The 12,131-nt window shown below is 40.8% G+C and overlaps 1 protein-coding gene across 1 annotated transcript in view; it reads right to left on the bottom strand.

The window, feature by feature from the left end:
- Positions 1 to 12,131, bottom strand: part of LOC106911561 (NACHT, LRR and PYD domains-containing protein 12-like) — a 29,965-nt gene that overhangs the window by 3,219 nt on the left and 14,615 nt on the right. The window contains exons 5-8 of the mRNA XM_088003767.1: positions 6,629 to 6,808; positions 5,491 to 5,664; positions 3,492 to 3,665; positions 1,493 to 1,666 (exon numbers count right to left, since the gene is read on the bottom strand). Coding sequence (XP_087859893.1) covers positions 1,493 to 1,666; positions 3,492 to 3,665; positions 5,491 to 5,664; positions 6,629 to 6,808 — 702 coding nt within the window. The remainder of the gene's footprint in view (positions 1 to 1,492; positions 1,667 to 3,491; positions 3,666 to 5,490; positions 5,665 to 6,628; positions 6,809 to 12,131) is intronic.

The following is a 12,131-nucleotide window of genomic DNA, read 5'->3' as shown; positions in this document are numbered from 1 at the left end:
GTTTATTTTTTTATGCATTTCATTGAAACTTCCTTCCTAGATGTCAGTTAGGCTGCAGCATCATATAAAAACATTTATTTATGGCTATCTTTAGTAGTTTTTTTCTATATTGTTGGCAGAAAATAGAGGTTGTTTTTTTAGATTTCTTTTATTGAAAATTCCCTACTACCGACCATCTGAAAAAGTGCCAAAGAAATTACAGTTTTTTTAAAAAAAAAACTGTCTAGAATTTGTCATTTTAGTATAGATACAGTCACTTCATCATGCCGCCACCCACATAATGATGCCCTGGGGGGTTGCCCATGCCTCCCATATCAGAAACCGTCTGCTAACGCGCTTCATGTCCTTGTTGTACAAATCACACAAAATCAGCACAAACCTAAACCACACAAATACAGGTCATCATGCATAATTCCCGTGGCCCATAAAAACAGCGGATCTAATTCAGCTTTTTTAATTATTATTAAATAATAAGGACAGGGAAGCAAAGCATTCCTGTGGAAGAGGAGGAGGAGGATGAATAACCCCACGTTCAGGTGAGGAGGTGAAGGGACCATATTTGCTTAATTTCTCCTCTTTTGTAAAAGTTTCAACTTTAACTTTACATTTAACTCCTCCCGCAGTCTTTGTGCGGCGCTCCGGCAGATCGCGTTATAACGCTGTGGAGCTCGGCATAGCGCGGTAGATGATCAGCCAGCCAAGCGATCAGTCCGCTTTTCAGTTTGCAAAAATCACAAAACATCAGTAAAGAATGGAGGGGTTCACTCCACCGCTCTTAGAACTTAAACTCTGGTTATTGGTTTTTAGCTAGCTTCACCACGTAGCCATTTAGCTTACAGAAAGCTGGAAGTGGCCACTCAGGGGAGGTACGTTCGTGTGTTGATATGCGTGGGGCGTCACGCACATTGATTATGGAAGTGTGGTTCCAGTATTATATTAAAGCTAACAAATTAATCTTTATTTTGAGACCCATTTTGTCGGGTTTATTTTTTATAATTCGTTCGCTATTTGACGAAGTTTTGATACTTTTATGATTTATAAAAAAATAACCCCTGACAAACCGGGTATGTATGGAAAGCCTATAGTTTAAGGTTTAATATGATATCACTTTTGGCTCATTTGGTCATGTGTTCGTGACGCCCGAACCGATTTTCTTGGACAATGTTTCGAATTGGCATAAATAATGCGGCTTTGCAAAAAAAAAAAAAGAAAATTACCGGGAAATTTAAAGTGTTTTATTTACTTCAACATGCATAAAACTGGTATCATTGGAAAGGAAAATACATTAGCTTTAACACAGCAGTGTTGCTTTTGGAAAAAAAATATTCTGATAAGGACTTTTGATGGTGGGAAGTTAGGGCATTTTCTGTGATCAGCATGCGTTCTCTCTCATTCCTGAGTGGAAAGAGCATCGCTGCCGGTACCTATTTTGATTTATGATCAATTATATATAATTATTCACAGACATATCAATAATTATATTATTACAAACCTCAATGTTTTCAGTCTGCAGCCTTCAGTCTGTAGAAAATCACAGAGCTCCTTCAGTCCAGAATCTCCCAGGTTGGTTCTGGTTAGGTCCAGTTCTGTCAGATGGGTCGGGTTGGACTTCAGAGCTGAGAACAGAGACGTCCAGCTGGTCTCTGACAACCTGCAGATCTTCAATCTAAATAAAGAATAAAATATGAGCTGAAGCCAACAGGATGCAGTTAAAACTGAAATATGAACAAATAAATAATAAAATGTAGAAAATTAATTTCCCTGAATGTAAAAGAAACTTGATGAACTGATTCTAACATCTGATCCAGTCAAACTGGTTTAAAGAGTCCAAACCAGCAGAACCAGAACATTTTATCAACAAAGAAACTCAAAGTTTTTCTAAAACTTTCTCAGGATCTTAAACTCAGTCGGATGTTTTTTCTCTCCATGTTTCCTTCCAGCCTCTGTATCAGCTGACTGCTCTGTACCTTCATTTATCATCAGAGATTTTATGTCTCCAGTTTTTGGTCATTAATCTATTAATGATGTTTTTCTTGCTGGTTGTATTTTAACTGCAGCTCATTGCTAAGTATGACAGATGTAAACGGTTTATTTCAATCCGTCTAATTCAGAGTTTTACAACATCCATTACAGCTCAGATTCTGAAAGTTGATCATTTTCTCATTTTCTGGTGATTCAGTTCCTGAACTATCAACTAGAAAATATTGAGTCTTTTCTCTGTCAGATTGATTTGGGTCATTTAGTTCAAGTTCTGAATCCTCCATCAGAGACGCTGCAGAAATGGGAACATTATCATAAAGAACAACCTGATTGTGAAGACGAGTCATTTTTAAATCTATTTTCCAGGTGAACCACATGAGGATGATTTCAGTCACTGATGAAGCTTGTTGCACACAAAGCTTTACAAAGGTAAGATCTCATTTCCTGTCCTACAAAATAAGAGCTGAATCAAGATGTCTGAACTAAATGACTTTAACACCATAACCTTCACAAAGTCAGTATTTACTGCAGGACTGTTAATTAATGATCTTTATATTATTTCTGTCTCCTTCATGTCAGGAACTCAGCCAGAAGACTGTGGTCATCCTGACAGAGTCTGACTGTCAGAACAAACTCAGATTTCCTCTGGAAGCTGCTCTCAGTGGTTTGGAGGACGACTGACTTGTAATTTGCTCCATCAGTGGAATTGACACTAAAATGGAAACTCATCACCTGCTTCCATGTTGTTTTGCTTCCTGCCAACATAAAACTCCTGCATGAGCTGCAGCTCCATATGAGCAGGCAGTCGAGTCCCCAGAAAGCTTCCCTGTTTCTAGGAACCATTTCATCCAGAGTTGGTCGACTTTCTCTGTCAGACGGTGAACCTTCAGTCTGAGCATGTGCAGAACCTCTCCTAACACACCTGGTCCAGATTAATGTGCTGCAGTCTCTGCTGGTTCTGATGTCTGGACCAGAAAACTGATCTCCTGAAGAACCTGCAGCCTGTTGAGCTCAGAGAAAAACTCAGTGGTCTGGATTCTTTCACACGAAACTGAAGTTGGTTTCTGATTGAAGATTCCGATTCAGGAAATGGATAAAGGGCGATTCCACCTAATTATTCACTACAACCAGCATCTTTAATTTGCTCTAGTTAAACATTAAAACACCTGGACTGGATGATTATCAACTAATAGCAGAATATTCAAAACTAAGTGTGGCATTTGAGGAACTTCAATAAAGGGATAATTTCATTCTCTCTATTTTTCCATCTTGACCTTTGACCTGCTTGACATGAGGGGGATTTCTACACACTGGGGGTCCGAATGCTGTCCTGTTCTGACCTCAGGTCAGCAGGTCCAACTCAGTTACACAGAGGGACTAAATTAAACTCTGGATCCAAGTCCAGGAACAAAGTCAGAAAATATTTATTAGATCAGAAGATATGAACTTTGATTTATGATCAATTATATATAATTATTCACTGAAATATCAATAATTATATTATTACAAACCCCAATATTTTAAGTCTGCAGCCTTCAGTCTGTAGAAACCCACAGAGCTCCTTCAGTCCAGAACCTTCCAGGTTGGTTCGGGTCAGGTCCAGTCCTGTCAGATGGGTCGGGTTGGACTTCAGAGCTGAGAACAGAGACGTCCAGCTGGTCTCTGACAAAATGCATTCCTCCAATCTGAATAAAGAATAAAAGATGAGCTGAAGCCAACAGGATGCAGTTAAAACTGAAATATAAACAAATAAATAATAAAATGTAGAAAATTAATTTCCCTGAATGTAAAAGAAACTTGATGAACTGATTCTAACATCTGATCCATTCAAACTGGTTTAAAGAGTCCAAACCAGCAGAACCAGAACATTTGATCAACAAAGAAACTCAAAGTTTTTCTAAAAGTTTCTCAGGATCTTAAATTCAGTCGGATGTTTTTTCTCTCCATGTTTCCTTCCAGGCTCTGTATCAGCTGACTGCTCTGTACCTTCATTTATCATCAGATATTTTATGCCTCCAGTTTTTGTTCATTAATCTATTAATGATGTTTTTCTTGCTGGTTGTATTTTAACTGCAGCTCATTGCTAAGTATGACAGATGTAAACATTTTATTTCAATCCGTCTAATTCAGAGTTTTACAACATCCATTACAGCTCAGATTCTGAAAGTTGATCATTTTCTCATTTTGTGGTGATTCAGTTTCTGAACTATCAACTAGAAAATATTGAGTCTTTTCTCTGTCAGATTGATTTGGGTCATTTAGTTCAAGTTCTGAATCCTCCATCAGAGACGCTGCAGAAATGGGAACATTATCATAAAGAACAACCTGATTGTGAAGACGAGTCATTTTTAAATCTATTTTCAAGGTGAACCACATGAGGATGATTTCAGTCACTGATGAAGATTGTTGCACACAAAGCTTTACAAAGGTAAGATCTCATTTCCTGTCCTACAAAATAAGAGCTGAATCAAGATGTTTGAACTAAATGACTTTAACACCATAACCTTCACAAAGTCAGTTTTCACTGCAGGACTGTTAATTAATGATCTTTATATTATTTCTGTCTCCTTCATGTCAGGAACTCAGCCAGAAGACTGTGGTCATCCTGACAGAGTCTGACTGTCAGAACAAACTCAGATTTCCTCTGGAAGCTGCTCTCAGTGGTTTGGAGGATGACTGACTTGTAATTTGCTCCATCAGTGGAATTGACACTAAAATGGAAACTCATCACCTGCTTCCATGTTGTTTTGCTTCCTGCCAACATAAAACTCCTGCATGAGCTGCAGCTCCATATGAGCAGGCAGTCGAGTCCCCAGAAAGCTTCCCTGTGTCTAGGAACCATTTTATCCAGAGTTGGTCGACTTTCTCTGTCAGACGGTGAACCTTCAGTCTGAGCATGTGCAGAACCTCTCCTAACACACCTGGTCCAGATTCATGTGCTGCAGTCTCTGCTGGTTCTGATGTCTGGACCAGAAAACTGATGTCCTGAAGAACCTGCAGCCTGTTGAGCTCAGAGAAAAACTCAGTGGTCTGGATTTTTAAAAATGAAGCTGAAGTTGGTTTCTGATTGAAGCTTCCGATTCAGGAAATGGATAAAGGGCGATTCCACCTAATTATTCACTACAACCAGCATCTTTAATCTGCTCTAGTTAAACATTAAAACACCTGGACTGGATGATTATCAACTAATAGCAGAATATTCAAAACTAAGTGTGGCATTTGAGGAACTTCAATAAAGGGATAATTTCATTCTCTCTATTTTTCCATCTTGACCTTTGACCTGCTTGACATGAGGGGGATTTCTACACACTGGGGGTCCGAATGCTGTCCTGTTCTGACCTCAGGTCAGCAGGTCCAACTCAGTTACACAGAGGGACTAAATTAAACTCTGGATCCAAGTCCAGGAACAAAGTCAGAAAATATTTATTAGATCAGAAGATATGAACTTTGATTTATGATCAATTATATATAATTATTCACTGAAATATCAATAATTATATTATTACAAACCCCAATATTTTAAGTCTGCAGCCTTCAGTCTGTAGAAACCCACAGAGCTCCTTCAGTCCAGAACCTTCCAGATTGTTGTAGATGAGGTCCAGTCCTGTCAGATGGGTCGGGTTGGACTTCAGAGCTGAGAACAGAGACGTCCAGCTGGTCTCTGACAAACTGCAGCCCTTCAATCTGAATAAAGATTAAAAGATGAGCTGAAGCAAACAGGATGCAGTTAAAACTGAAATATGAACAAATAAATAATAAAATGTAGAAAATTAATTTCCCTGAATGTAAAAGAAACATGATGAACTGATTCTAACATCTGATCCAGTCAAACTGGTTTAAAGAATCCAAACCAGCAGAACCAGAACATTTGATCAACAAAGAAACTCAAAGTTTTCTATGAGCAGCAGCCTGGATGAGCTGAGCTATTTCTGCTGGTTCCTGATCATCAGCTGGAGACCCGACTTGGTAACCGGATCAGAACCACTCAGTTTATTCATTAATGGCCTTGGGTTCTTCTTAAAGCTGCTGAAAGCCAATGGAGGCCATTATTTCCTAAGGAGACGTGACCTGATGAAGCTTCATCACAGAGACGAGGCTCCAACCGACTGACAGCTGTCAGACTGAAGAGGACGGTTCCTCTCTGACCCGGCCCAACAGAACCACAGCTTCAGGACAAAGTGAGGAACCTGCTGCTGCTGCAAACCTCACTGTCATTCAGTTCATCTAGATTTGCTTTTCTACAATCAGTCACTTCTTAGATGTTTCATTAATGATGATTTGAACTGGTCAGTGTTTGTGGCTCGACTGGAGGAAAACATTTCATTCTGGATGTAAAGATGAGAATCAGAAATAAAACAATCTGAATCTTTACCAACCAAACTGAAACATCTCCATCGTTAATTAACTTCATTTGAATTATTTTACTCAGTTTGTTCATCAGTCAAAAACATTTTAAAAACTGAAAAACAAAGTTCAATAATCTCAAAGTCTGAAATATGAAAATAATTCATTTACAAGGTAAAATGTTTTAGAGATTTTAATCTGTCATTTAAAAAGGTTGTTTTAAAGTATTACAATAAAATCCTTAAGTAAACTAAGGACTAAAGTATCAATGAATGATTTTATTGTATTAATAGAGAAAACAAACCTCAGATTCTTCACTTTACTGACTGAACTCTCCAGGATCTCAGACAGATTCTTCATATCAGAGTCTCCACCTCCATTTATGATGTTCTGACTTATTTCCAGTTCAGTCAGATCTGGGTTGGACTTCAGAGCTGAAGCCACAACGTCACATTCATCTGTTCCGAGCCTACAGCCACCAAGTCTGTGATGAGAGAAGAAATAAATTCAGTTCTAATGAAATCAATCTGGATCATAAACAGACTAAAATATAATAACTATGATGTCATCATGATGTCATCATCTGATCAACATCTGATCTTCAGTTTACTGAGTTTGACCCGACAGAGAGTCTGTGCAGTTCCTGACTAAAGTCCAGGTTCTGGTTCTGGTCCAGGCTTCATGTCCTCAGACCTTCAGCTCAGTCAGATGTTGAAGATCTTCTATCATCTGTGAAGGAAAGTTCAGTTTCTCTGCAACATCAGAGCCTCAAAGGAGCTGCAGCAGCTGATGAAGAGGCTGACTGAGCTGAATGAAGGAAACTACTGGAGATGATGGAGAGGAGGAGGAACTGCTCACAGCTCTGACAAGTCACACTGACTTGGACTAGGCCGTTTGGCTCCTTGAGATCTTCCACCAAGCAGGAAGTGAGTTATAAATGAAGTGAGCAGAGCAGGAAGTCCAGCCTGCTGTTGACCTCTGGCATCTCTGGGTTTGTTTGGCCCATATCTGCTGCTGCTGATACTGTTCAGCATCAAGAACAGTGTTTCTCAACCTATTTTGGGCCAGCGCCCCCCTATCCATTATCCAGTTCCATTACCGTCCCCATATAAGAAATTGAATACTACTTTGCACTGAATATTATTTTATTGTTAATATTACTATCACTATTGTTGATTTTTATGGTCGTTTCTGTATTTATTATCAAAAATAATTTCCCAGAGAACAAAAAAAGGCATGTGAATAAAAATTATTTTTACAGGTCTCAACAAAAAATGTAATGGACATTCAACTCAAAATCGGTAGGCTTAACAGCAGCCAATCAGAGTGAAAAAAATTCCAATATATGTAACCAAGTCTAAATAAAGGTATTTTGTGTTGAGTTAAGTTTATGGAAGGTGTAATAATTTAGAATCTATTAAACATGTTTGCTTAAATATTGTAGTACTTGTATGTATCTGCTTATGCCTGCATTATTTCCCATACTGGCTGGGCCGATATGAGTTTAAGTGCGTTACTGTGCATTTACCTCGTTAACGGAACTCTGCATGCAGCGGTTGTGTGTTCCGGGGGGAATGTTTTTGTGTTAGTTCTTGATGCTCGCTGACTCTAGCATAAGGATAGACGCCTCATGGACCGCTCTCGCCTATAGACCCTTTTCACAGTGACGTCAGACAATGGCCGCCATAACTCAAAACTGGGTATCTTTACTTCCGGTGTGATTTTGCCTTGGGAACCAAGCTGAAAAATTCCCGCATTCTCATAATCTTAAGGATATAATAAAAGGTAAGTTTAATAATAACAGCATTTAAGTGTTAGATAGCTGTTATTAATCATTGTAAATTCACCATTCTCTAACTGTGTATAAAATAAACAGCCTCCGATCGGAGAGTAAACCACCTAGCAGCAGCTTTAGCCACATTTAGGAAAAAATATACTCTGTCAGTGCTGTAACGTTTAGAGGTTCACTTTCTGTATTTTATAAAACAGTGTTTACGTGTTAGATAACCGTTATTAGTCATTGTCAATTTACCATTCTCCAACTGTATTCAAAGGAACCAGCCTCCGATCATGACCAGCTAGCAGCAGCTTTAGCCACAGTTAGGACCGCCGCCTGTCAGTGATGTAACGTTTAGAGGTTCATTTTCTGTATTAATGGAAAATAAAGGACAGCTTCCAACAACGTTGTTTAGAATAGTATTTTAAATATTCTGGGGCTGATTATGCATCTCTGCTCATTTCCAAGCTCAAATGAGCAACTTCACGTTCAAACACAAGTCCCCCCAAAAACGCGACCGGTGAATCATTATTTTTTATGAGTTTAGAAAAAACAAGACAAAAGCCACAAACAGTTGGGCTTGACGACATTTCTATTTTTCCAGCAACAAAACGTGCATCTCCATGCACTGTTCATGTTTCTGTCGCTGCTGTCACAGAGTCTCTCCCAAAGACGCACAGAAGGAATAAAAATAAATACAAAAGAAAATATTAATGCGCAGTGATTTGGATAAATAATTTTAATCTGATTACTGGATTTGAAATACGAACTCGTTAGATTATTCGTTACCGAAAAAGTGGTCCGATTAGAGGAAGGCATTACAAAGCAGCGGCGGCACCGGACATCTCTGCTTATAACAAACAAACCCCTATTTTATGGGATGAGTGGCAACTCCAGTCTATAATTTAAGAATCTGATCAAGATTAGAGCCTAAAACGTTATAGTTCAAAAACAGTAAAAAGTTCTGGTTAAGGAACAGTTATGTCAGTAGTTAGCTAGCTAACAAAATTCACTAATGCTAAGCTAACGGTTACGCAAAACAAAAATACCTACCTTCATAGTCAAACAGGTATTGTTCGGTGAAGAATTTGTAGCCTTTGTCTAATTTAGATTTTGTTGTCAGAGAAAATTGGTTTGCAAATCGTGATACATCTTCAAATCTTATTTTAGGCAAATGTTTTAGAGACTATGTAAACTCCATGCTCCGGTGTTCTGTCTGATCAACATATGCTGTCAGATATATATATATATATATAAAAAAAAATAATTCCCTTCTCACCCTCCGCGGGTGGTCTCTTTCATCCTCTGAGCTCGGGTCCTCTACCAGAGGCCTGGGAGCTTGAGGGTTCTCCTCCAGTATCTTGGCTGTGCCTAGAACTGCACATTTCTGGACTGAGATGTCTGATGTTGTTCCTGGGATCTGTTGTAGCCACTGCTCCAGTTTGGGGGTGACTGCCCCGAGGGCCCCGATGACCACAGGCACCACTGTGGTCTTCACCTTCCAGGCCTTCTCCAGTTCCTCTCAGAGGCCCTGGTATTTCTCCAGTTTCTCGTGCTCCTTTTTCCTGATGTTGTGGTCACTTGGTATTGCTACATCCACCACAACAGCTTTCCTCTGTTCTTTATCCACCACCACAATGTCCGGTTGGTTCGCCATTACCATCTTGTCTGTCTGGATCTGGAAGTCCCACAGGATCTTAGCTCGGTCATTCTCCACCACCTTTGGGGGTGTTCCCCACTTTGACCTCGGGGCTTCCAGTCCATATTCGGCACAGATGTTCCTGTACACTATGCCCGCCACTTGGTTATGTCGTTCCATGTACGCTTTCCCTGCCAGCATCTTGCACCCTGCTGTTATGTGCTGGACTGTCTGAGAGGCCTCCTTGCACAACCTACACCTTGGGTCTTGTCTGGTGTGGTAGATCTGAGCCTCTATTGCTCTAGTGTTTAGGGCCTGTTCCTGGGTGGCCAGGATGAGGGCCTCTGTGCTGTCCTTGAGTCCAGCTTTCTCCAGCCATTGGTAGGATTTCCTGATATCAGCCACTTCAGTTATTTGTCGGTGGTACATCCCATGTAGGGGCTTGTCTTCCCATGATGGTTCCTCCAGCACCTCGTCCTCTGTTCCCCATTGCCTGAGACATTCACTGAGCACATCGTCCGTTGAGGCTTTGTCCTTTATGTATTTATGGATCTTGGATGTTTCATCCTGGACAGTGGCTCTCACACTCACTAGTCCTCTGCCTCTTTCCTTACGGCTTGTGTACAGTCTCAGGGTGCTGGATTTGGGGTGGAACCCTCCATGCATGGTTAGTAGCTTCCGAGTCTTAACGTCCGTGGCCTTTATCTCTTCCATTGACCAGCTAATTATTCCGGCAGGGTATCTGATTACTGGTAAGGCATAGCTGTTTATTGCACGGATCTTGTTCTTGCCATTGAGCTGGCTTCTCAGGACTTGCCTTATTCGTTGGAGGTATTTGGCTGTGGCTCCTTTCCTTGTGACCTCATCGAGGTTGCCATTTGCTTATGGTATTCCCAGGTACTTGTAACTGTGCTCTATGTCTGCTATTGTTCCTTCTGGGAGTGAGACCCCTTCTGTGCAGACGACCTTCCCTCTCTTTGTAATCATCCGGCCACACTTCTCTAGTCCGAATGACATCCCAATGTCAGTGCTGTAGATCCTGGTGGTGTGGATCAGTGAGTCGATGTCTCGCTCGCTCTTGGCGTACAGCTTGATGTCATCCATGTATAGGAGGTGACTGATTGTGGCCCCATTCTTGAGTCGGTATCCGTAGCCAGTCTTGTTGATTATTTGGCTAAGGGGGTTCAGGCCTATGCAGAACAGCAGTGGGGACAGAGCATCTCCTTGGTATATGCCACATTTGATGGACACTTGTGCAAGTGGTTTGCAGTTAGCTTCAAGGGTGGTTTTCCACAGCCCCATCGAGTTTGCAATGAAGGCTCTTAGAGTCCTATTGATGTTGTACATCTCTAAGCATTCAATGATCCAAGTGTGCGGCATTGAGTCATAGGCTTTCTTGTAATCAATCCAAGCGGTGCACAGGTTGGTGTGGCGGGTTTTGCAGTCTCGGGCGACTGTGTGGTCTACAAGGAGTTGGTGTTTGGCTCCTCTGCTATTTATACCGATGCCCTTCTGTGCCGTGCTCATGTATTTATCCATGTGCCCGCTTATCTTAGCTGCTATGATGCCTGACATGAGCTTCCATGTTGTAGAGAGGCAGGTTATTGGCCGATAGTTGGATGGGACTGAACCCTTTGAGGGATCCTTCTGGATCAGGATTGTGCGCCCTTCAGTTAACCATTCAGGGTGAGTCCCATTCTGTAGCAGCTGGTTCAGTTGAGCTGCCAGTCGCTCATGGAGGGCAGTGAGTTTCTTTAGCCAGTAGGCATGGATCATGTCAGGCCCTGGTGCTGTCCAGTTTTTCATACCTGAGACTCTTTCTTGGACATCTGCCACAGTGATGGTTACCGGGGCTTGTTCAAGGAGGTTGCTGTGGTCCTCTCATAGAGAGGTTAGCCACTGTGCATTGCTGTTGTGGGACGCCTCCCTTTCCCATATGCCTTTCCAGTATTGTTCAGTCTCCAGCCTTGGTGGGCCTGCTCTGTTGTTATTACCCTGCCATTGAGAGTACACTTTAGCTGGTTGGGTGGAGAAGAGCCGGTTAATCCTCCTGGCTTCATTCTCTCTCGTGTATCTCTTTAGGTGGCTGGCCAAGGCTTGGAGCCTTTGTTTGGCAGTTTCGAGTGCTTCAGGTATGGGCATCTGGCTGTACTTCTTAGGTACTGATCTTTTCATTGCACCTCTTTGGAGCTCTGACAGTTGCCTCACTTCCTTTTATACACACATATATATATATATATATATATATATATATATATATATATATATATATATATATATATATATATATATATATATATATATATATATATATATATATATATAATTGTTGCTAAACTCCTAAAGAGCTGAAGAGCAAAACCCCTGGAGGAGACGGAGGGTTTGGGTCCA

This window comes from Poecilia mexicana, unplaced genomic scaffold, assembly GCF_051168715.1.
Source record: "Poecilia mexicana isolate PSO_F unplaced genomic scaffold, ASM5116871v1 scaffold_2, whole genome shotgun sequence".
In the NCBI taxonomy this organism is placed as follows: Eukaryota; Metazoa; Chordata; class Actinopteri; order Cyprinodontiformes; family Poeciliidae; genus Poecilia; species Poecilia mexicana.
This window is presented reverse-complemented; position numbering and strand designations above follow the sequence as displayed.